Genomic DNA, 25383 nt, shown 5'->3' with positions numbered 1-25383 from the left:
TGCCCCAAGGTCGCGGGGGTCAGAGAGATGGAGACTACAGTGAAGCCAAGTGCAAAAATCTGCACTCAATTCAGTATTCCCATTGAGGCCTTAAGACGGACTGAGCAGTCACCGGGCCAATTGAGACGAATGGTAGCGGCACACTGGAGCGCCGTTAGACTTCTGCGTGGCAAAGATGCTTTTAAAAGGTGTGGGGGGGGGGGGCGTATATGTGTGTTTTTGTAACTGTTGTGCGCACTTGTCTTTGATGTCTGAGGTACAGGTGGAGAATGAGGACAGAGTGCAGTTTCTCTTTCACACATGGTCGGCTGGACAGCTCGGCTTTATTCACAGGAGCTGGGGGGGGGGGTGTAAGGGGGGGGAGAGAGGGGGATGTTCGACCGCCCCTCAGCCAGTCGACGAGATATGATACATGTGTTTGTCCTCTACTGTCTCACCCCAAAACAAACAGGATGCTAGCACAGGAAACTTCAAAGAGAGAAGCGGAAAAAAAAAAAAAACAGCGTAACCTTGTCTGAAAAGAAGACACAGGTGTTCAGAATGGATGTGGTACATCAACTTTTTCTTTTTTTTCTTTTGAGATTACTGAACTGTTGCGTAAGTCTGAAATAGTCAAATCTCAGGAAGAAAATCTTTGGCAATCCAATGTTGTCTATAATACTACACTACATACATGCCTTCTGATTCACTCGTTGCTTAATTATGTTTGCATGGCAATGGTAAGAGACGTTTTATCCCTTCATGTGTTATTTCCTGAGCCTAAGGATCGATTCTTGAAGGAACAGGCCACCGTTTATCCACACTGAGATATGTTCTTACCTGAGCTTAGACGAGTTGATACGTACCTGTCTGGTCTTTGTGTGTGCCCTCAGTCACGTAAAACGACCAACGATGTTGTTAGCATTTGGCCTCTCCCTATGTATTCCTATAGCTCCAAACAGGGGTGAAGTAGGAAGCTACCACGCTCCTCCACGTGCACGCAAAAAGACCAGACAGGTACACATCAACTCGTCTAAGCTCAGGTAAGAACATATCTCAGTATGGAAAAACGGTGGTCTATTCCTTTAACATCCGAAGAAATGTCAAACCAGGGAAACTTGGTACTATTTGGGGGGAAATCTTAAAACATAATCGTATTAACAACAGTCCTGTGCAAATGTTGTCCAATCCATCTGAACACTAGAAGGAGAGACTGCTGTTCGAGAGCCTAAGAAATGCACCCGCATCCAATTAGCTGAGAAAAAGGAGAGCGAACAATTCTACTTTGATTTAGCTGCATTTCACACTGAGACCTCACTCTGTATTTTGTTCTTTTATGTCTCATGTGAGAATAGGGTAACCTTGAATCGCTTCCACCACGGTGCACCCTTTTACACGCATAAATGTTACCTCCCCAATGCATCTAATAAGCACAGGACAGATTAAATTCGGCTGTGTTTTATAAAACGGATCAATAGCTCTCAGAACACTTGCTTAAAAGTGTTTGGCTGAAATCGCCAGTGAAGGTGAACTAGACGAAGCAGGGAAGTCTGGGCATGGGGAGGAGGAAAAGTAAGGTGATAAGGAAGTCCAAAAGCAGGGATGGGCGCTGAGGTTGGGGGTAACGGGACTTTAATGAGACTCCATTGATTACTTGGTGGCCGTGGAGCAATTGTAAGTGATCAAATCGAATTAGCCACTCCTATACATCTTCCTGCAGATAACGGGCCAATCAATCAAACGGCTTAAGTGAACGACCCACTGCCTGCTAAATATCCTTGCACTATCTTACAAATCACCTAAGAGAAGTCTGGGCCCAAATAGAATTGAAGTCGTAAAAAAAACAAGAAGAAAAAAAAAAAAAAAAACGACCCATGCCAGTAAATGGTGAAAAAAGACGGTACATCTTATTAAACTGATGGACACTTCAGTCGCCATTCCAGACGCCACTTAATGATTAAAAGTGTGGCACGAATGGGAAGCGGCACAAAACCGAGATTCAATACAAAGTGAATTCCTAGTAATCTGGTGTGGTTGTGTGTGATGCACTTTTAAATCCCTTATTCATATGCCTACGCTCTGCGACGTGGAGTGGACTTTTATTGAAGCCCTCGCTATTCTAGATAGAGCCTGCAAGTTACCATCAACGGTTTATTTTAAAAGGAACACTCAATTCAAAGCGATGAATAGCAGGACGATGTACACGCGGAGAGGTCTCTCGCTAGTCGCGAAATATTGTGCTTCATGTTATCAAAGAACATGGGATGAATGCATTGTCAGAAGGCAGAGGATGTGTCTTTTGTGATTGCTCCCAGTAATCAAAAGGAGAATTATGTTACTACGATTTGGTTTCCGGCGTTGTTTCTCTGTCCAGTATTGGCATCGGCGAAATTACAAAAAACCCTTTGAAAAATGAATGTGACATGGGCGAATTTACGTCTCGCCTAACTTTGTAATGATGTTACTTTACAACGATCCGTGTAGCAGCAGACAAACCAGAAATACAGTACATAAAAGGGAATAATGTTTATTTCTTTGTGAACCTGGCTACTCCTCGCAGTAACTTTCTTCAGAGGTGGGTAGAGTTGTTACAATATTTACTCAAGTAAGAGTAACGTTGCTTAAAGCAGAACTAAGTAACTCATGCCCCTAGAGGCCATAAGTGCCACTGTAGGAGTCAAAGCATTTTTTTGTTTTTTTTTGGGGGGGGGGGGTGATTAATTGTCCGTGAGAGTAAATACTACGCTGACAGAAAAGACAAAGGGAGAGAGGGATATTGTACATTGTGCCGAAACCCAATTACACAATTGTGATCTTTTTTGTCACTCAAACTTGGCTGTAAACACTGCTAAAGTGGCGCTAGCCCGCAGTTAGCTTTGCCCGTTGGCCTGTTAGGTTCTTCTTTGTGATTCCATTAGTGTGTATTGCGCCTCCGGGTCGGAGCAGGGAAAGTTCCAAGCATAGTTTTCAGGCCAGAGACACCAGGGGGAGATGAAAGACCCTCCAGTCATCCCATGAACACTTGTATTACCCCCAGAGGGACCAAGGAAAGGATTTATTAAGGTAAACAAGTTACTTAGTTCTGCTTCAAGAATGCTTTTTACTCAAGCATAAGTAAAAAGTAGTGAGTCAAATGTGAAAGAGAAACTAGACTAGGGTCTCACGATCACTGAGTTTGTGTAATTCGAAAAAAAGAAAAACTCACCTAGTCTCAGGCTAATCCTAAATTGCTGAGGTTAGCTCTATAGCAAATACGAACAGCAACAAGTAAGGGAGAAAACAACAGAAATGATCATACAATGACCTCATTTACAGTGTATTGTGTCTAACTGGGCCAATGGACAGTGACTCATTCTGAATCATGGCAAACAAGTGGCGATTTTTTCGAGATTGAATCTGCATGAAATATTGATTTAAAAAGTGATTTTTCTCTTAATATACTTATGTTAATCAGGGTTTACTAATTCATTATTTACTGGATTCCCCATTTAGAGCTCATGATTTTTTGATGAGGAATCGGATTTTTCTTCATTAAAAACTGGGCTAAGCTGCACTTAAGAGAGTGTTTTGAGTCTCTAAACAACACGACCTTTCTCTTGTAAATTTACTTCTTTTCAGCGAAGACACAATATTCGTAATTGCCCATTATCTTGGCTGACCACACAATTAGGCCCGTCGCAGTGACAATGGTAGCCTGTGGTGACCTCTGTAAACGCGTGGATTTTTGCAGGCACTTTTTCTTCACTTATATCATCCAAAAAAATAAAAATTAATTAAAAGCCCACATTCGAACATGTTGCTCTCTTGTTTAGCGAGTCAAGCCACAGGGGAGCGGACCAACATGAGGGCACGCAGGTCAGGGCTAAAGCTGCTTTATCTTCATCCACAGAAATAAAGGGAGAGAAAATGAACTTCAAAGCAGCTACAGTCTGAACTCTAGCCACTGCCACTTATTACTATTCATACCACGGAGGGGCCCTAGGTCACATGAATATAATTTACTTTTTTGTCGACAAATTACTACTTTGGTCACATTGGACTAAGGCATAGTATTTTTTTTCCCTCTTCATTTTCTCATGCTCTCTCTTTGCAGCTGACTTGTTTGCAGGAACAGAATTGTCAATAAAACTGTAGGCAGACGTTTAATAGCTTTTTGAAAAATAAAAGGGAGAAACGCGGCGGTCTCCTCCATAAAGATAATTGGTCCAAAGCTATGAATTACTGCAAGTTGAGGCAAAGAGTAGTCCCTCCGTTCAAAAAAGTAAAAGTTTTTTTATTTTTTTTTATTCAGTTGGCTTAGTAAGTATGTTGATGCAACGATAAAGCCAAAACATGAATTATAAATATGCGAAATTATGATATTTCCTAATGCAACGATCAAAAAGGAACATACAGTTGAGAATACCATTTCCAACAGAAAGCTCCCGGACAGATAATGGTTGACAGTGTTATAACGCCATACACTGTACCGATTGCTACGTCTGTCTCAACACAATAGATCACAAAAGCATCAAAACATACACAACAAAGTGTTCCATCCTGGAACTATAGAAGCCTCCCGCACAGATAAGTTCTATTGAAAGACTCTGATCCCTTCCATTTTATGACACATGAAAAATCCTGCACTAAACCCTCCGCAAATAAAACACGGGAGACTGTACAGCCCTAACAAGCGTACAGTAATAAAACAAATAATAATCTGTTTATTGAGGACAAAAATATACATGACCAGAGCCTGCTTTTAAAAACCACAGCGTGTAATTGATTCATTAAAAGCCAGATTAATCTCTATTAGTCAAAAATAAACAGTCCCTGTCTAAATACGGGACATCAGTGGCCATTATCAGTGCCCCAGCAGGTGACTCTGCAATATGCTGCTTCACGCTGTGCCTGGACAATGCATATTCATATACAAACGGCTGTGGGGCATTTTAATAGTATATAATATAAATACAGGCTCTTCCCCACTGGAGTTAAATGTAAATGGACAAATGAAAATAGGTGAAATGACAGTAAACGCTAGAAACGAAAAGGAATGTTTGTATCAGTGTAGGTTTATGCCAATGTTTGTCACTCTCTCATTAAAGTGATAGTCTGTAAGTTTTTCAAAGTGAGGAGAGATAGAGTAAAATTTAAAAGTAAACAATCAAATTCCTCCCCTCTTTAACCAGAAAGCCCTTATTAGTTTGCAAAATGAGGAGAGCAGTAACATCATTTTCAAAAGTATATGATCAAGCTCCTCCCCCTCCCTCCTGATTGGATCTGACAGGCTGGTTCACAGGAAAAGCTCGTCTCATTGGTCAACATGGGAGGATGCTAGACTCTGATTAGTTGCTGAGATCCAGGAAGGGTGGACCTTACAAAAAAAATATAAATACATATTATCTCTTACTTAACATCAAAATGCAATACCAGGTGGTTGATTTGGCACATTTTCTAACATTTGTAAAACATGCAGACTTCCAGACCATCACTTTAATGATAGTAGTAATAAGTGAAAATACCATAGAACTATTAAGAGATGACTGATTGAATTAGGTCAATTACTGGTAACTTTTCCAATTTTTTCCTCAATAACTTGCTTTTTCCTCTTTCGGGGCTGGGCTGCACAATATTAATATAATAATAATAATAATAATAATTCAAAAACATTTCAACACCGTGTCTGCCATTGATGTTTTTTTCAACTGTCAAAACAGGCCTTCAAAAAATTCTAATCAGGACCAAAACAAGGTTAAAATTGAACAAAATTAGAAAAATAAAACCCTGCTCAAATAAACACATGAAAAATGAAACAAAACTCTCAGTCAAACGGAAGTCTGAGATTTTACAAAATAGCTAGTGACATAATGTGGATTATAGTTCTTATACCTCTGCCAATTCCCATAACTAATTGAGGTGCTGTTCTGGTAGCACTGTTACTAGCTGTCCCGTGAGAGTATGACTATAATGTAAGGCAGTAATGCATAAAGGTAATATTAATAGCTTGCTTGCACTTCGAAAGGAGCGTGGTTTGTTCTCACCAATCATCTCTTGTTCAAAAAAGGAGCATCTAGTTGGAACATATTTGCATATAGTGAAATGCAAATCGTTCTTTAGTTGTTGTAGAATACATTTGCTTGTAGCCTCCAAACTCAACCTTGTACGCTTCCGATAGAAAGACAAGCGGAAATTAGTCTAAATGCTTTCTTGCCCGCACGTCATGTTACTTTTGTCCTGAGAAAAATACAAACAATCCACATCAAAGGGGTGCGATTTCACATTCAGCGAATACACCTACCATTTTAGTAAACAGAAGAGCTTTGCTTCAACAACAACATTTTTCTTGGTGGGTTCAATCCGCGCAAAAGACAATCAATTGAAAATAATTTGTGTAATGTTAAGCTGATTTTGTGCAGTATGACAAAACATAAATGTTGTTCAATCTTTCTCGTCTACAGTCACTAGGTTTGAGGACTAAATATATACACTTGCTTTGTGTTGAGAACGGTGCAACAAAACACACCTGTGCGCTCCCGATTGTGAGATTCTGCATATGTTTTGCACTGGGTCATTATTATGGGCTGTTGTCGCACCTGGGGGCTGTGCAACATCAGAAGTCCACATGCTCAGGTGTAAAAATCACACAGCGAACCAAGCATTGTTAAACAGCATGCATCTTTGTAAACACAACAGGCAGAGTAGAGTGTGTCAAAGTACTTTATATATTTATTACTGTCAGTCCAGATTAAAGGGGAACCAGTGGTTGAGTTCAAATGTGGAAAAAGGGAGTCTAAGACATAGACTGTTAAAAAGCATAGACGTCGTCTGCTCACACTGCCACAATGACCGTGCTCGAGGGGGAAATCATGGCAGGTTTACAGACTCCCCAGCTCTGACTGTGTCTAAAAAGGACATAAGGGCGGGATCTTCACTGTAGACTCGGCCCTTGCGCGACGTGTAGTTCGCGCTGCTCCAATGCTAACAGTCCGGCCCTCATTATTCCGAGATTTCGATAAAAAACAGCCTGGTCTCCTTAATTGTAGCTAACCCAGCGTTATCACAGGAGGAATATTTAGCTGTAAAAAGTAAGAAAATTAGGGACCAGGCTGTAAAGTTGTTTTTCACGTGTCTAAAGTCCAATGCATTTCAATGGGAGACTTGCGGCGATATGGAGGGACCACAGCAATGGCCTAAGACAGCAGGGTCTAAACTATTACAACATTCAACACATGTTGTTTTCTTTTTGCAAATAAATTGTTGTTAAAACAAATGTGTTTCAATACTGAATTATACATCTTTGCATTTTGTCTTTCATGCAGACATTTAGATTTACTGAATCCGAGAAGATAGTTTTCAATTGACTGATTTGAATTCATATCAAGTGCCTGTATGCATTTGTTTTTTATGCTTCTAATCGCCAGTCGAGAGTGGTCGGGCAGGTTTGGGCAGATGTCGGGACGCGTGTGTGACAGCACTGTCGCGGTCTGTGGAGGTCAGTGAAGCCAGTTTCAGCCGATTGCGCTTGTCAAATCGGCGTCTCCCTGTCGCCGCCCTAGGAGTCCCGTGATAAGCCTCGTGTTGCCCCCCCCCCCTCCCAAACAGCGTCAGTGCGTCCAGTTTGTGTGAATCCAGCTTTACACCGACAGCAACATGCATTATCTGTGCAAAATTAAAGTGGAAAGTGGCATTCTCGGACGCAGAGGACTTGTAGCTGGGTCCAAAGTTCAGCTGTGATGCAAAAGTCCACAGGGCTAAATAACACATTTACTTTTTTTTTTCCAACATCTGCTACAAAATACATACTATTTCTCAAGTCCCTTCACACATAATTTGCCACGGCTGATTGCCCATCCCACTGCCAATACCAAACTAGCATTACACATCCAGCTGCTCAGCAATAACTGTTTAGACAACAACATTTTGAGCCTCTAACTAAGAGGACAAAAAGGAGAGAGAGAGAGAAAAAAAACCTCATCACAGAAACAAAGGAAATGGCATGGCAGCAGCACTACTAGACTGAGCCCTATCAACACTGCACATGTGTGGCAGTTCAGCCCCAGGGGTAAATGATAAATGTCGCTTTTGGCTCTGGGTTTTTCCTTCAACGGGGCAAAAACCTCCGGCACAGCAGTCTGCCGTCACTTCTGCGATTGCTGTTTTTGTTATTTTTGCCTGAGATCTATGTGCGCAAACATGTAGCCAGCTGCTGTTTCCGCTGGAAGTCGTTTAAAAGTGAATGAAAAGACGGGAGTTGATCAAAAGAAAGTGCCGAGTCCGGTAGGCTTTAAGTGAGGAAAAAAAAAAAGACAAAGTGTGCAGCGTGTAATGGTGATGTACTGCTGATCATTAGCCACTTGATTATCAATAGTTACAACAGCGAGTCAGCACTGGCCTTGTGTACCACTCATTATTACGGAGCAAACTCAGCCTGAACAGTACGTCTACAGCTATAGCGTACTCTACAATAATACTCTCAACAAGGAACGCGATATGCCTAGAAACACAGACTTCTGGTGCCTGATGCAACAATAAGAAATTGTAGAATGTTAACACGGCGCAGGCTTACATACAGGCTGTTGCATCAAGGGAGTGCGATTAGACACAAGGGAGTGTGGTCTTTGTGCCAGCCCCAAGCAAGCCAAAAGCACAGCATAAAAAAATCATGTCAAAGCGAGGAAAAAGAATCAGACCGTATGAAGCAGAAACTCGAGAGGAGGAAGAGCTTTACAGAGAGAAGTTCACACCGTGACGTAATGTGGGCTTATGGACCCGGCGTGCATGGAGTCACAAGTCAGTGTACTGGAGTAGATTGTGGTCCAAATTTACTTTTACTTTTTCTACACTACTAATACACAAACAATCAATACTTTTTTAACTTAAGACTATACACAAGTAAAGTCCTTCCTTCCTTCCATTCCACTATTCCATCCCTCTCACTCCCTCCCTTCCTTCCTCGCTCCGTCCCTTCCTTCCATTCTACCTCCCTCCCTCTCTTCCTCAGACTAACTTTGTCATGTTTGGTACTTTTGATTGAACACTACTGATTGAGCTTATTGTGCAGATTTTGTGCCAGTCCCAGGCCTATATAAATGAGGAGAATTATGTCAGGAAGAACATCTAAAATTAAAAATGAGACAGAATATCAACATTTGAATCACAGTGGGGATGGAAGCAAAGCCCGATAAAGCAAGCAAGAAAAAAAAGATTTGCTTAAAGCCGTTTCCTGTTTACACTCGATTGAAAGGGAAGTTGAGGATACAAAACAAAACCAAAACATAATCTAGATCATTCACAAATTAAGGCGTCAATCAGTGCACATAGAAACATTCTGAATAACTCATAAATGTTTGCGTTCTTGAACAGGAAACAAACTCAACCTGTTTCGAATCTGACACCGTTTACCACACAAGGAACATCATTACGTCCTTTTTAGCCCGTCTGTATCGGATATGACAAATAAAATAAACTGTATTCCGAACTCGGCGGAGCGCAAAATGTTGGCCTTGCAACAAGCTGAACTCAAACTTAAAAAGAACAAAATTATTCCGTTTCAGTGAACGGGTACAAGAGGCGTAGCGTGGATGAAAGGGTTTTGGAATTATTTCCCTTAAGCCCAGAGCTGCAGCAAGGCCAGATCTAAACAACGTGATGCATAGAATATCAATGGACACCGAGACGCACATGTTGAGCCTGCAGAGCCACCTGGGTCCCCCCTGTACACAGCAGATGTCTGGTTTCCTCTCAAGGTGACCCCCTCTACTGTACATGTGGTGGGTCAGTGGGTGCGGCGGTAGGGAGGGGGATGGGCTTACGTAAGTGTCGTATTAGGCTGCTGAGTGAAACCTTCAAGAATGATCTTTTATTTAACTCGATTGACTATGATCGCCATATCCTGAGTATAAAAAAAGAAGGAAAAAAAACAGCAGTGTGTCTAGCAATTGTTTAAAGAAGACAAAAAAAAATAAAGATTGACATGAAAGGCTTTAGAGTAATGCCCCTTGTCAAAGTGTTGGCCGTCTGCTCCTTCACGTCTCTTTTAAGTGCATCTATCGTGCATTAAGAATCTGTCAGGCCAGCTTTAGCATTAATCAGGACGGCCGCGCAGCAGAAACTATCGCACGTAATCTCCAGCACTAAACCTACTGACCTTCTCCTCTCTTCCATAAACTCCCACTCAAACGCTCAGCCCATTCTACACTCTCCAAGAGCTGCTTCTTACCTTTTTTTACTGTTCCCCAGGAGCCAAGTAACATTAGCGGACCAATATGTACAAAACAGCGGAAAAATAAAACAGCTTTCTTTCACCACAGACACAGGGACACAGAGGAGGTTGCAGTAAAGGCTATAAAGCAAAAGGCAAGGTTTGGCTGGATCCCAGAATAGTACTGCGCTTATGCTCAAGATGTGTTGTGTTTGTCTTTGTAATGAATCACAGACCTTGTGCTTTTGAATGTGAAAAACCATCAGACATAAAAGTTGCAAAGAGGCAGATGTTACATTATTTTTTTCGAGCGCGTGTCTGGAAATGATCTTTAACGCTTCCCTGAAACCCAAAATGTCTCACCCAAAGCACTGATTGAGAATATTGACCAATGGGCTGTAAATCTCTCATATTGGCATGTCCGTTTGTGGTTGCCACGGCCAACCATATGCTCCCTAATGTACAATGATTTAGATATTGACTTGTAACAGTCATCATCAAGAAACATCATAATAGTAAATACATAAATGAATGGAACCCACTGTGAATTAGGAAGGCCTCGGACTGACAAAGAGTTCATTGGCTTGGATATTAAAGCAGTACTAAGTAACTCATGCCCCTATGGCCATAAGCGCCACTGCAGGTGTCGTCGCATGTTGTGTTTTTTACTCATTAGTTGTCTATGAGAATAAATCCTACGCTGACATAAAAGACAAAGGGAGAGAGGGATATTGTACATCCAGTTACACAATGAAGATATTTTCTTAAATTCAAACTTGACTGTAAATACTGCTTAAGTGGCACTAGCCCGCAGTTAGCTTTTTCCCATTAGCCTGTTAGCTTTTCTTCTTCGTGATTCCAGTAGTGTGTATTGGTGGCTTCAACCCGGAGGCAGCGACTTGCAATTGTGGTTTTCTGGCCAGAGAGACACAGTCATCCCATTAACACTTGTATTACCCCCAGAGGGACTACGGAAAGGATTTATTAAGGTAAACAAGTTGCTTAGAACTGCTTAAAACACCTAATATAACAACTTTATGCAATACATTTTTAAACCTGTGTCTCTATAAATGGTAAATGGTTTCAACTTATCTGGCGCTTTTCCACCTACATTAGGCACTCAAAGCACTTTACAGCAAAGATCCACTCACCCATTCACACTCTCATCCACACACCAATGTACGCAGACACTGGAGACAAAGTGGGTGAAGTGTCTTGCCCAAGAACACAACGACAGTGTGCACCTTCAGGAGGCGGGATTCAAACCCCAAATCTTGCGATCATGAGACGAGCTGCTCTACCATCTGCGCCAATGTCGCCCCTTGTGTCCATGTTATAAAGGCAACATGGACACAAGCCAGAGTTGCTTAAAGACATTATGAGTATGAGGGTCACTACAGAGGATAAAGTAATCGTACCCTCCACTATCCCTACCGCACCAAGTGGGATTGGTTCGTCCCCCGGCAGCACCCGACTCTCTCCCCGCTCCACCTGGGACTACATCCACTCGGCATGTCAACGTGACCTCCAACAAGACGTGCCCAGAAACAAGATTGGAAGACAGGGAAAGGGGAGGGAGGTGTGTTGCAGAGTGGTGGAAAGGCGCCCTTCAACCTCACCCCGCGAGGAAATAGGAGAGGGGAATGCATACGCGCGATTCATTTCATCATGTCGGCAGCATTGAGCGAGAGAGAGTGGCATAAATAGCTAGATGTGTTTGGAGTTATCATTGAACCGAACGCGCCCATCGTGCTACTTCATTTATTAGGACAATGCCCGATCAATACGGCAGACATATACACTCGCTACTGTTGACAAGATAATCTCATCATTATGAATTTAGGCTCGGGTTGTCACGGACATGAGGAATTGCTATGCTCATGTGGGATGACGTGCATGGGGAGAAAGGAGAAGAACGTCTTTACAAGAGTCAAGGTCTAAGAAAGGCCAGAGTTGTACTCCTCCTTACATTGTTTTCTTTTCTTCAAAGGAAGAGATAATGAAATACACCACAGAGAGAGCATGTGAAAACCGAGAAAGCTAACATTGATCTGAAAGGTCAAGATTTCAACCAATTGATGACATGAACACAGCATGAGACCATCCGTGGGCATCAATTAGGCAAAAGCACGACTCTGGCCGGATATCATATTTCCAACACTGCCCCCTTCTTTGTTTTGTTTAGCCAGTAACATCTGAGAGCGAGTGCGTGGACGAGATGCCGCAAAAACAAAAAGGCTGTCAATCCCGGGTAGACTCACCGAGTTCTGCAAACACAAGAATCCGATTTCAAACTGTGCTATAGATACAAGCAACATCAAGCTACAGTGTCCTTATCGAGTGTTCAGCCCTCTCAAACACACACTTATTATATGCAAAAGCGTGAAAACAGACAGGGGCAGGATTACACACTCTGCGGAATAATCATGCCTGAATTGCAATGCAAATTGTAGTTTCCACGTCGGGCAACTGTAGCGCGCTCAGCACGGTAAACAGAGGGGAGGCGGCGTGTTGTGACATGTAGTTTGGTGAAATTAGAGTAAATGGTGGTTTGTCCCCGAGACCAATTAATCACATTACAGATGAGGCTGAAGAAGTGCTGAAATGTACAAGGCAAGGACAAGTACAGGAGCGGAGAGGAGTAAATCATTGCTCTGCTCTAATGAGATAGAAGGTGGAAAGCGACGGGCATAACTCATTCTTCGCGCTGTGAGTTGTTTCTGTAACACGAGCCCCGGGGCACTGTTGAAGATGTGGCAGAAATAAAGGCTCTCTGGTGTTGGACTGGAGCCAAGGCACAACAGAGCCAGTTCCACTTTGTTTGACTTTGAACGTGTTTGATTTACAGCAAGAAGACCCAGCTGCTGCAGTTCAAAGAAATACTGCGCCGCTCGCTCTGTACATCTCAGTGCACATTACAGAGAGGTCAGCGGTCTCTATCCCATCGACAGTCCCCCGCTGAGCAAAGTGTTAAGTCTGCGGACCCCAAGAGGGAGCTAAGAGCCCAGAGGGGGCCGGCGACCCCACAGGAGAGCCCAGTCCAATCTAAAGGCAGCAGCGCGAGTGCGGCTTCAGAGCGCAGCGGGAGGTACAGCAGGTACATGTGAGCGAGGCCCCAACCGAACACTCGCACATGACAGATGAAAACAGTGCCGGCAATCTCCTGAGGGTCAGGGAAACAGCTCTGTCACCCGGAAATCGGATGCGAAAATCGGACTGGAGCTGTAACCACTTAAAATGTCATTCATCCCTTTAAAGTAACCCAATCTTCACAACAGCACTCGACACGAACATGAAAAATTTAGATCTGGCTTTGAACAGTGTCTAAATGCGAGCCAGGGGAGTCTCTGCTTACCCCAACGGACAAACACAACACAACAGTGACAAACAAAGTCTTATTATCAAGCCCACGACATCTCCAATGCCATGTCTCCAGCTGAACCCGGCAAATTGGCCTAATGTTTCCGGCCAATCTCGACTGTCGCAGGGGTCAGCTTGCGCTCTCACATCCTGTCTGTTTTCCTGCGCTGACAAATAAATCCAAATTCTTACCCACCAGTTTAAGGAGGCAGTTAGCTTAATCGAATCAGGGCATGAATGGACAATGTACACATGCACAGTATGTCCGCACGGCTGTTTGCGGTGGGGCTAAATGTGTTCACTGATACGCATAGTCAGGGGGCTACATCCATATTCAATTATTTATCAGGGTTACTTGGGTTTTTCAGAAGCACTGAATAAAACATTCTCCTTTGCCGCCTCAAATCTCAGAAAAGTGTTCTGTGTACTCATAATATGAACTATTAATTGTGCAAATCTGGGATGTTAAACCAATTTCACATTTTGATGCATAAATCAACATTTGGTGTAGAGAACCATGGTAAAAGCTTTAGAGCAGAGGAACGGCGCGCGGAAATAGCTCGGCAGCCCTCACAAAGTAGCTCCCCAAAGTCGGGTCGTCATTTCTACATCAGCTGAAATTTACAGGTGCATTTTCTGCAAGCATTTTTGTCAATGTAGTAAATTATTGAGAGGAAACTAAACAAATCCCGTTGTTTTGTGTCGAATTGTGTTGGCTAACGGTGTCAAGGTCCCATACAGTTAGTACAATATTCTCAAATCTGTTTACTTAATAGCTTATTGGATAACTAAGGTTAAAGATCCTTGTTTTACACCATTTTGCACGCTCAACCTTTATGAGTATATTTAGCTTGCAGGTTGCAAATCTCTGAAACCGCACCAGTTAACATTGCATCTTGTACTTCTCCCCTTGTCCTTGTCCTGCCCTTGTTCATAAATATGTAGGCAGGCCTCAGATGTTTATCGCGACATCTTCCGCTTTCCTCTGATTTGTTAAACCCTATGACTTATTAATGAACGAGGCAGGAAGATCTAGCTGCTGTTTTTATGTTTTGAGCTGCTGGTTGTTCTCCCGGATACGCGTTCCTATTTTGCGTAAATGCATTTATTTTTCCGACGGCACCCAATAAATGAGCGCTAAGTGTCAAGAAGTCTTCGTCTTGCTCAGATAAAGACATGTTAATTGAGTGAGCTTTACCCCCGCAGCAGCAACAACTAAGTGTCGTCTCCAACTTGTCTTTATGATAGGAACTTGAGGGGGGGGGGAGAAGGATAATAAGTGGCTATTAATAAATCATGTGTGGCGTAATGTACAGAAACAGCGGGTTTGTTTGAAAATAAATGAAAACATGCCCCAAAGGCCGAGCGCGGCAGTTGAACACACAAGAGGGAAAAAAAAGAAGTCTGGGTCATGATGGGGATAAAAGATTCTACAAATGTGCAGTAAGAGACTTTAGTTATCTTAACTGACAAAGCGTGAACTGCTTTGAAACTGACATTATTATTTTTTTTGTGAATATCTGTGCAGACCCCTGGCAATTCAGTCAAGAGACAATAAAACAAGAAAATGCGCTTTTGGTTGACGAGGTTTCAGCGATGAATTCTTACTTTTCCAACTGAATGATATTGTGCTGCTCATCACAAAGAGATCTCTTGGCTTTATGTATATTGTTATGAATTGGCTGAAGAGAGAACAGTATTCAAGTTTACTTTTTGTGAGACTTGAGAGTAGCCGAAAAGTGTCTCTTTGATCAGCCCTAAAATGACAATATACATGCTTCCAGTTTGTATGCAAGTACCCTTCGCGCTTCTAGCTTTACCATGGGAAACTCCTCAGAAACAACTGTCAACCGAAGAGAAAGGAGTGACATAAAAGGAGCACTTTCCTATTCATTGCCTCAGTGGCCAGTCAAGAATGGCAGCCATTTCAGAACAATAATGCAGTGGCTTTGATAAGACTTCTTCTTCTTCTTCTTCTGTCAGAATCCTTCAAGAAAACAAGAAACGCGGGTCTAGCTACAGCTTGAGCGTGTGCATGCGAGTGTTTATGGAGGAAGGGTGTTTCAAGGTTCGGACAAATGCAAGATTGTCATGCTCATAAAGAGAGGGGCTCTGTCACGGAGGCTGCCAGCTAAAGGCTTAAATCACACGAGTGGAATACACAATGACTTCACGCCCACACACACGCAAGCACACACAGACACACGCATACACACACATATACATACACAATCGCCCTTAAATATGCAGAGTACAGCCTTTCCTGGAAGCGCCTATTCTAAACATCTGCTGGAGCCGCATCGTAGGCACGGTAATGCTCTCGTATACCTCAACAAATCAAAGTACTCCTGGGTACCGCAGTCGTCTATAGTTTAAAGGCAATAAAGTATTCACAGACATGCCATAGCACTTAAAGGGTTTATGGTCACTTGATTTCAAAAACCGTTGTCTGAATTAGCCAAATGCAAAAACGCATGGGAAAATTGAGCAAAAGCCTAGTTTTAGTCATGATTTTCCTCAATTTGCTTCCATTTGAATAAAACACACATGTTTTCTCATCTATTGTACATAACAGTTCATGTTTTATTTACTTCATTTTTAGCCACATCCATATTAGCGGTGTTAGGCAGCACTAAGTAATAGCTCTCTTGGATTATGCTTTGTTTTATTTCATACTAATGCTGCTTTGTTTCTTTTTCACTTCTTTGAAAGCATGTGAAGTCTGCACCCGCTCTCCTTTTTCATGTCACAGCCACACCATAAAAAAGGCAGAAAGGCGCCCCCTATGGGGAGCTTTAATAGTCACCTTATACTCCTTGCCACGGCCACGCTCTCCACCTGAATCCTTTCATTACAGATTTTACAAAAGCTCAAATAACGTGACCTAGCTAAACAAATCAAGACACTAAAATATAGCCTGCTGTACAGTAATGGCATAAAAGTGGATGCCTGATTACAATGAGGGCAGCTTCAAAGACTTAACTTGTGAGGCAGGTTTGGCGCAGCTGCTCAGGGTATAGTACAATGTGGGACCAGACAATAAAAACGCATTGTCTGAAGTGTGGGCAAGCGAATTACTGAAATCCTGTCTTGCTTCAAGGGAGGAATTCTGCAGCAGATTGGTTTTAACCTTGATTCCTCACTAAGTAATTCCCTTCAACGCCTTAAGCAGAATTAGATATCATTACGTATCATCCATCCTTATCCTGGGAATTCTCTCTGTACAAATGAAATGTGGCCCTGCACCGGGCTCCTGGCTGGCACTGTAGAGACAATGATAAGGCCACCAGACCTACACACATTATTCTCCCTCCTCTTTCACTCCTCCACTCTCTCCCTCGACAAGGAGTTCCTGCCTGTCTGGCAGTGTATACCACTATTAAACATCATTAGGAGCAGCAGCAGTGTGGGGCGAAGCTGAAGTTTGCAGCCTGCTATGTGCTCGGAGTAGGTGCGGTTGAGGACAGCACAACTAAAAGCATGTTCCCACCAGAAGTACAGTCGCCGGAGTTGACTGTGTTGTGGCTTAGCGAAAGTTTCTATTGTCCAAGTGCTATCAAGAATTCACAGTGAGGTAGAGTGGGTGCCTTATTGTTTGTACAAGGGCTTTACAGTGTTTGCCCAAGTCCAGCATAGTCAAAACAGGTGCAAAAACAAAAAATGTTACGAAGAAGCAAGTCAGCTAGAAATACAGGATAATCCTTCACATTAAAACATAGATCTCTGGTGTTACTGATTTGTTTATAATAGCAAGCTTAGTAAACATAGTAATGGCGGTAGTAATTGTAATAATGGACCAAAAAACACTTGAATAAACAGCTTTTTGGCTATGATATTGTATTTATCTTAGCACTACAAAATTGATATGATGTCAATTAGTTAGTCTTTTTTTTTATTTTTATTTTTAGGATTCATTAACCCATATGGTTTATTTGACAAGACAGCCCACGGCATAAGGGAGAGACCTTCAGCATGCAAGGACTCCTCTGACCAGAATAAGACCAGTACCTTGATGTAGGCCTTTTTACTACTTTCGTGCGTGGTACACATATTGGATTTGTAATTACTCTTTCATCTTCCTTTGCCTTGTCACTATAACCTCAAATGATGCACTTCTTTTTTTTTTTTACTCGCTCTGACATGTGTCACTTGTAAACAGACAGCAGCACTGCCGTGACCTCACAATTACTGCACACGCAGGCCATTTGAGGGATTGCCATTGTTGGAAGCCATGGCTTAAGGTGCCCTTGTGAGACTGACTGTATATAGACAGGCCATACACTCCCTGCTTTATCCATCGCTGTATTTATTTTTCCTATTTAACCTTCTCTTCTGGCAACCGCGGTGACAGATGGGCTCAGAGGCCTTGGGATCGATGGGAGGGGAATTCTGTCTTTGTTTCCTGACATTTTTCCCATAGCCACTCACTTCGGACTCGGGTTACTTACTGTCCACGCCATAGGAAAGACAGCATGGAATCGAGAGGAAAAGTGATACGCGTCGGTACAGCTCCTGAGGAAACCTAATGCCTCTGGCCAGCTCCCTGTACACAGGTTTGCGTTGAATAATACAATAGAGCACCCGGCACGCCTGACGCATCCGGGGACTAGCATGTAAACAAGACGCGAGGAATGTGTCTGTTCGGGCAGACTGAAACGGAAGTGGACACAATTAGCACGCGACTGCATTACGTAGTGCTATTCATCATTACTCTGGAGCTTCAAGCCAAAAGAACTGTCCAGGGTGCTGCTGCAATAGTGTTTACAGCCACATTTCAGTTGGACCGTTCACTATGAGCAAAGCCTGCCATTACAGCATTTAGGTATGTTCCTAGAGTATTCAGCATTGAAAAAATATCATATGCAGTTTGCTTTCCTGTGGCATCTCCGTAATATTAAGACTCTCTAGAACTATAGCTTTTACAGCCTTACTTTCCTTATCAACATCTTGACCACATAAACAGTCACAAAAAAACAAAAAGACAGTCACATATTTCCTTGAAGCGGGGAAACAGGTTGCACGGCGCACCAGCAATTAGTGTGTCCCTGTGATGAGCAAGGCCTAACGGTCTCTGCGTTGACCTTCGCCCTCTGCAGCTGGCTCTCCACAAAGGCAGCGGCTGAGACTGAAAGTGGGAACAACAGACAGCGGCCTGCCTCCCCTGGTGGGAACATGTCATCCTTCATCATGGTCATCGTCACAAGGCCTGCAGTGAAAATGCTGGGGGCGAGGAATGACTGTACAGAGCTTCCTGAACAGCGGAAGACTACTGTAATTGTACTGTATGTCCAACTCAAAAGTGTGTCCATTCGAAAACAGCCATTTACACATCTAGAGTTGTCAAGAAGAATCGATACTAAAACTACTACCCACTACCTTTTGATAAAATGGTCTGGATTTATATTTTCAGCAAAAGTAGTAGCTACTTATTAGGATTCTGTTGACAATTGCATTCTGTAACCACTATACAATTTTGATTGATTGATTTTGATTTGACGTAGTAAAGAAGCCAGAGTCTTCCCTTAGAATCAAAGGTGGGTTTGAAAAATTATACCCCACACTTAACAAAGACTAAACTGTGTACAAACAAGTGTAAACCTCGTCTATTATCATTCATATCTCTATCAATCAATGCCACACACAAAACGACAGGGGCTACACTATGATAAACTCAGAACAGAACCAGCCAAACAGTCACTAAACTACCAGGACTAAATCATTTAAGACTAAACCAGGTCTGAACCAGATGAGCCGCAACAATAAAACCAGCCAGTGCTATCAAAGGCGTACAACAGCTACAGTTATTTTGCATCGCTGTGATAAATCCTGCCCCTGCTTGAGTAAAAGCGAGGGCCTTTGTTAAAGAGGAAAACCACTCAAGTTTAGGGGCCAGAACATAAACACAGATAGAGTCGGTGTAAATGTCTCGTATCTGTGCAGCCGCATAGCACTGTCTAAAAAGCAAGCTCTAATCCTCGTCTGACACAAGACTTTTAATGAGCTTAGGGCCAAAGACACAGAGAAGTTATCACGTTAGCAGGCTTACACACCAAAGTCCCACCAATAAAGACGTCCAAAGTAGCCACGAAAATAAGAACAATCTTGCTAATCTCGGGGGATTAAAGCCATTATTAAGGAGGGTTTATTTAGGACAACGCAACGGTAAAGTTACTGCTACAGACTGCAACATATGATCTTATTAACACTGGCATGGAAGCTGGGGGGCAGGCAGCAGGCATAAATGTGCTGTAGATAAGAAAGGCCATGCTCAAGTGCAGTGTCTCTGTGTATCTTTACATTGCATTGTTTACATGCGAACAAAGATACAAGAAAGGCATTGCTAACATTCAGAATCAGACATAATGTTAGCTTCTTGGCAAAAAACTATCAGAATGCATTGCACTGAGCTTGGATGTAAATAGGCTGCAGCGTACTTAAAATAACGAGTGGCAAAAGGATCCATATCCTTTCTCACACTCGATGGCATCAATATGAAAACATCTAAAGTTACTAATGAAAATGACGTAGAGTTTAGACTCCATGCACAACATAACACATTATCACGAGTATAGAGGCAGAACATAGAGTGGCAGTGAACAAAAGTGGAAACGACACACAGATGAGGCAAGAATACCCACCTCAATGATCAACTACAATGGATTTTACAATGCTATTTTTAGGACAATAACAGATGAAGTGTGCGTCATCTGTTCATAATAAATAATTATTTAGCTGTGGTCATGAAAATAGTAAGTCTAAATAGCGTCAGCTGAAATTTGACGCGATAGGGGGACAGTTTATTCAGAGTTTGTATAACAAAATAAACCCCTATTGAGGCCATAATGCCCAGCTTACAGTATCAAAAAGATTATCTAAAAAAAAATCTCAAATGAGGAAGTGACTAATGAAAAATTTGACAGGAGAAGTGATTACAAAAGGCCCATGACATATTTTGTGCACAACTGTTGTGTGTGGCTGTCAGAGCGAACCAGAATGACTGTTTAATCCTTCTAATGCCCTCCTCCCACCACCATCTCCTCTCTCCCTGCCTCCGCGCCTCTGGGCTTCTGCCTGCCCTTATATATTTCCCTGCCTCTCTCCTTTTTTTCACACAACATGCAGCAGGTAGACCAAATAGGCTTTGTGGTGATGGGGAAAACAGTGAAGAGTGGAGAAGAGTGCAATTTCTCTTACCTGTATGATAGACATGCGGTTAGTAGGTGTGTCTGTTGTGCTGGTGACTGGGCTTGTGAAGCTGGTGTGGCATCCCACGTGGCCTTGGGGCACGCTGAGGTTATTGGCAGTGGGTTTGAGGTACATGACCTCTGACCTTGGTGAGCTCAGTGGCAGGCGTGTCTGGTAGTCAAAGTACATGGGAGAGGTGGCCAAGGAAGGACTGCTTACCACATTCATCACATTCATGGCATCGCGCTCCTCCACCTCGCTCTGCACCAGCATGATGTCGTTCTTGTTAATCTTCTTTTTCTTGCCCTTCCCCAGCTGAGGATGTGAGTACTCTGCTATTCGACAATTATAAGTTCGAATTTCTTTATTCTCCCGCTTACATTTGATTGCAATAGTCACCATTGCTGCTAAAAGCATTATAGAAATGATGCTGAGAGTAACAATTAGAGGCAACGACATGTCCCAGTTCTGTCTGTCCGTAACATGTGGTGCCCCACCAGAGAGGGGTCCATTGGAGGCTTTGATGATTAGCCGCGCAGCAGCAGTGAGGGTTGGCCTGCCATGGTCCGACACGCGGATGATTAGCTCCACATTTGGGCTAACATCCTCCCAGAATGGGTGGGCTGTCCGCACTTCCCCCGTCACTGGGTCCATCTCAAAAAGACTTTCCTCATTACCATCCGAAATCTCATATGTGAGTCTCCCACTCTCCCCATAGTCATTATCCACCGCTTTGACTGTAGTGACAATGTAGCCAACGCCGACGTTGCGAGGGACGTGGATCTCCGCTGTATCATTCAAAAGCACAGGCAGGACGATGACTGGTATGTTGTCATTCACATCCAAAACACTAATACGTACTGTAGTGTTGCTCTCGAGATGTGGGGACCCTGCATCTTTAGCAAGGACCTTAAAATCAAAATATTTTATTTGTTCATAGTTGAAGGATCTTACAGCGTATATAGCCCCATTGGCAGCGTTCACGTTGACGTAAGTGTTAACATCTCCACCACTAACATTAGAGTTTACAATACTGTAGTAAACAGTCCCATTTTGTCCTAAATCCGGGTCATGGGCCAGAACAGAACCAAGGAACTCTCCGGGGATGTTGTTCTCCGGGATTTGCAGAAGATAAACGGACTTTGTGAAGCGTGGGACATTGTCATTTTCATCTAAGATCTTTACTGTGAAAGATTTGGTTGAGTTCAGAGGAGGGAGGCCATTGTCTTTCGCAACAATCGTTACATTGTATTCATCCTGCATCTCTCTGTCCAAAGGTCTGTCTGTCACCACTGTGTAGAAGTTATCATAGTTTTCTTCCAGCTTAAAGGGAACATTGCCAAGCACTCGACACTGGAGCTGCCCGTTCCTGCCTGAATCTTTATCCGTGACTCTCACCAGTGCAATGACGGTACCCGGAGGAGCTGCCTCGCTGATGGCCCCCTGCCGCACGGACACAAAGCCTATAGACGGCCAGTTATCATTCCTGTCCAGCACTTTCACGGTGACTTTACAATGGCCCGGAATTGGATTGGGACCAAGGTCTTTTGCCTGGACATCAATTTCAATAACTGGACTCTCTTCGAAGTCAATCTCTCCCTGTATCTTTATGACTCCTGTCCTGGAATCTATGGAGAACAGCTCTCGGATCCTCTCTGGGGCATAGCCACTAAAAGAATACACCACTTGTCCATTATTGCCCTCATCGGGGTCGGTAGCGTTTAAATCAATCAGCACTTTACCAGGGGTCGAATTTTCTGGGATCTCTACCACATATGAAGGCTGGTCAAACACAGGGCTGTTATCATTGGAGTCAATCACTTTCACATTTATCTGCATGGTACCTGATCTGGGATACTCCCCGCCATCCGTAGCCGACAAAATAAGCGTGTGATGGCTCCGTTCCTCTCGGTCTAGTGGCCTTTGAATTACTAATTCAGGAAATTTAGTGCCGTCCCCGCGGGATTTTACCTCCAAGGAGAAGAGATTGTAGTCATCACGCGTTATTTGATAGGTTTTCAGCCCGTTCTCACCAGCATCTGGGTCGTGCGCACTGGTCAGAGGAAAGCGCGTCCCCGGCACAGCGTTTTCAGAAATGTCAATATCAATCTGATCCGAAGGAAAAGTAGGAGAGTTGTCGTTGATGTCCTGGATGTCTATTTTGATCATGCAGATCTCCTTGTCGTTGGCGAACACCTCCATAGACAGCTGGCACTTGGGATTCCTCTTGCACAAGGTTTCTCTGTCGATACGTTGCTTTGTGTAGAGCAGTCCACTCTGAGGGTCCACGTCGATGAGATGAGGCGCAGAGTTCTCCAGCACTCTGAAGTTGGCTTTCTTCCCCTGTCCTCCCTGCCCCGTCTGCTCCAGTCCCAGCCTGGCATCTTTGGCAATGTTCCCGATCACCGTTCCCGGTCCCTGCTCTTCTGGGACCGAGTAATTCAAGTTTTTTAAAGTCAGGGCTTGAGCCCACAGGAGGAGGAAAAAGAAAATAGAAAGATACATCCCCACACTATAAAAGCTCTCACTGTCCGTTTGTGCTTACTGGTGGCTTGACCTGTTGATGTCTCCTGCAAATTTTGCGTAACTCAAGTTCATATGTATAGTTCTGTTCATTATCCGGGGCCTTGGCATTTGTCGTTGTGGATTGTATTTGCTGCGCCTCGCTCTTCCAGCGATCTGTGGTGCTGAAGACCTAATTTATATTCAGCAGAGAGCTCCGACTCATCTGAGCAATAATCGCGATCCCGTCTCCAAACAGAATAGTCATTGTCAACGTTCACTCACACCACCTACAGGGGGGAGAGCACAGGAGGGAAAGGATTGTGTTTAATCAATGTATGCCATTTACTTGTTCAAATATAAAAAAAATCTGCAATATTAGCCATTCTGCCAGCGAGAAACCAGATCTACCGCTGAGCCCAAATGATACACGGCTCATGTGTAATTCATCTCCACAATTATGGGGGGGAGCTTGTCAATTAGTTAACCTTGGGAAGACACTGCGCGCTGCCTGGTGCATTGGGGAAATAATTACTCGCCTTACAACGTGCATTATGATAAACACAGGACTAAAATGCACTTTGATTTTTTTTTTTTCCTGCTCGGGCGTATATAGTGCCACAAATGACCTGACCCGAGTGGGATAACGATCGGATCACACATGATGCTGACTGCAACTTGAACGAGGGAAGTTTAATAATACGGCAGCAGAGCGCGAGAAGGTGGCCTATTGTGCTGGATATTTGAATAACTGTGTATAAAATGAGCTTCTTACACGCATTAACAAATCCGCATAATCCGGATTTTTTAAAATGAGTCTTATAAAAATCCAGAAAATGAGCTGCCAACATCTCAGCACAGCCGTGTAATTCTCCCCTCTGCCTTCCTTTCTGTCTCTCACTGTGAGATTCAGCGGCGGTTGGGGAAAAGCTGTTGCATCCGCACGCATGAGAAACTGGAAAGATTGTTAAAAAAAAAAATGACACAAATAAGAAAAATCTAAGCGCTAAACAATGCAACTTACCGCATCAAACGGTGGCGAAAACCCGTGTCCGCTGTCAGTCAGCACCGGTGTGGATTCAAGCGGAGTTTCATCTCCTGTAAACACTTTATATGGAGGTACCACCCGTATCCCTCTCCGCAGGTGAACGGGGGGGGGGAAGCCACAAGCCTCCCACGGCTCAGAAAGGCTACGGTGCAGCGCGGCGAGAAAGGGAAAAAAGTGGTCCCGAAAAGTATGACTGTAATGTCAATGAGCTGAAGTCCTCTCCGCTGTCTGATTAGGATGCAGCGGCTTGCCTTGAGCCTGCAGTGACTCACCGCTGTTCAGAAAGGAAATTGTTCACGGAGAATATGACGTGAAGAAGAAAAAAGGCGTGAAAATCCAGACAAGGTTAATCCAAACTAAAGTGGTAAATAGCAGTCAACGCTTTTTTACGCGTGCGTAACAGCGGAGACAGACAGGATCCAGCGGAGTGGCATTTTGTCCTTGTCCACTGTCCTCTTCCTTCAAAGTCCATGCACAGAGCGTAAGAGCGTTAAAAGCGGAAAATGTGACCATCAACGAGTCTGTGTCCAGCTACGAGTCCGTTTGAAGGTGTCAAGGATAACGCGAGAATAAATACGCACAGTTTGGGTATTCGGTATTTCCAACACGCAAAGTAGCCCTAAGCACACGGAGCGCTTCCTCTCACTGACTGAACTCCGGACACCGCATGGTGCATTAAACATTGTCGCTGCTCCTCCGGCAGCCAATAGATTTGAAGAGGTGGGATGAGAAGGAGGGATTCAAAACGCGCTCTGGGTACAGACTACAAATGATTGGTGGCCCCCAGTTCACCGGTAGCGCATCTGTATTTTTTCAAATATCACGCACGTCTGTGTTGTTTACAATAAAGGAAATCGTGCGTTGGACACGGTTTATAACAGAGGAAGCCCGGCACAAAAGGCTTAAAATTCGGCTAAATAATCCATCAAGAAGACAGGGAGACGGAGGAAATTGTTATTTTTACAAAAGCCAAAGTTTCTTTGTCATCTATTTTACCCACCTGGGTATGGCTGCAACAATCAATGTAAATTGAAAGTGCTTTTTTATTAATTATTATAGATTTTCTTGATTGTAGTAAAACCATTTTCTTACTTGACTTTGTCTTTTCATGAAACATAGGCCATGT

The 25383-nt window shown here is 43.3% G+C and overlaps 1 protein-coding gene across 4 annotated transcripts in view; it reads right to left on the bottom strand.

Annotated features, from left to right (window-relative positions):
• pcdh17 (protocadherin 17) overlaps nucleotides 1-24924 on the bottom strand; it is an 83884-nt gene extending 58960 nt beyond the window's left edge. For 2 of the 4 annotated variants that reach the window (XM_079555652.1, XM_079555653.1), the window contains exons 1-2: nucleotides 24234-24924; nucleotides 20717-23499 (exon numbers count right to left, since the gene is read on the bottom strand). In XM_079555652.1, coding sequence (XP_079411778.1) covers nucleotides 20717-23212 — 2496 coding nt within the window. In that variant the 5' untranslated portion in view covers nucleotides 23213-23499; nucleotides 24234-24924. The remainder of the gene's footprint in view (nucleotides 1-20716; nucleotides 23500-24233) is intronic. The other 2 variants (XM_079555654.1, XM_079555655.1) reach the window with 1 other exon arrangement.
• Nucleotides 24925-25383: the final 459 nt, after the last annotated feature.

This window comes from Gobius niger, assembly GCF_951799975.1.
Source record: "Gobius niger genome assembly, chromosome: 4".
In the NCBI taxonomy this organism is placed as follows: domain Eukaryota; kingdom Metazoa; phylum Chordata; class Actinopteri; order Gobiiformes; family Gobiidae; genus Gobius; species Gobius niger.
Note: the sequence above shows the minus strand (reverse complement) of the source record. Positions and strands in the feature narration are given on the sequence as shown.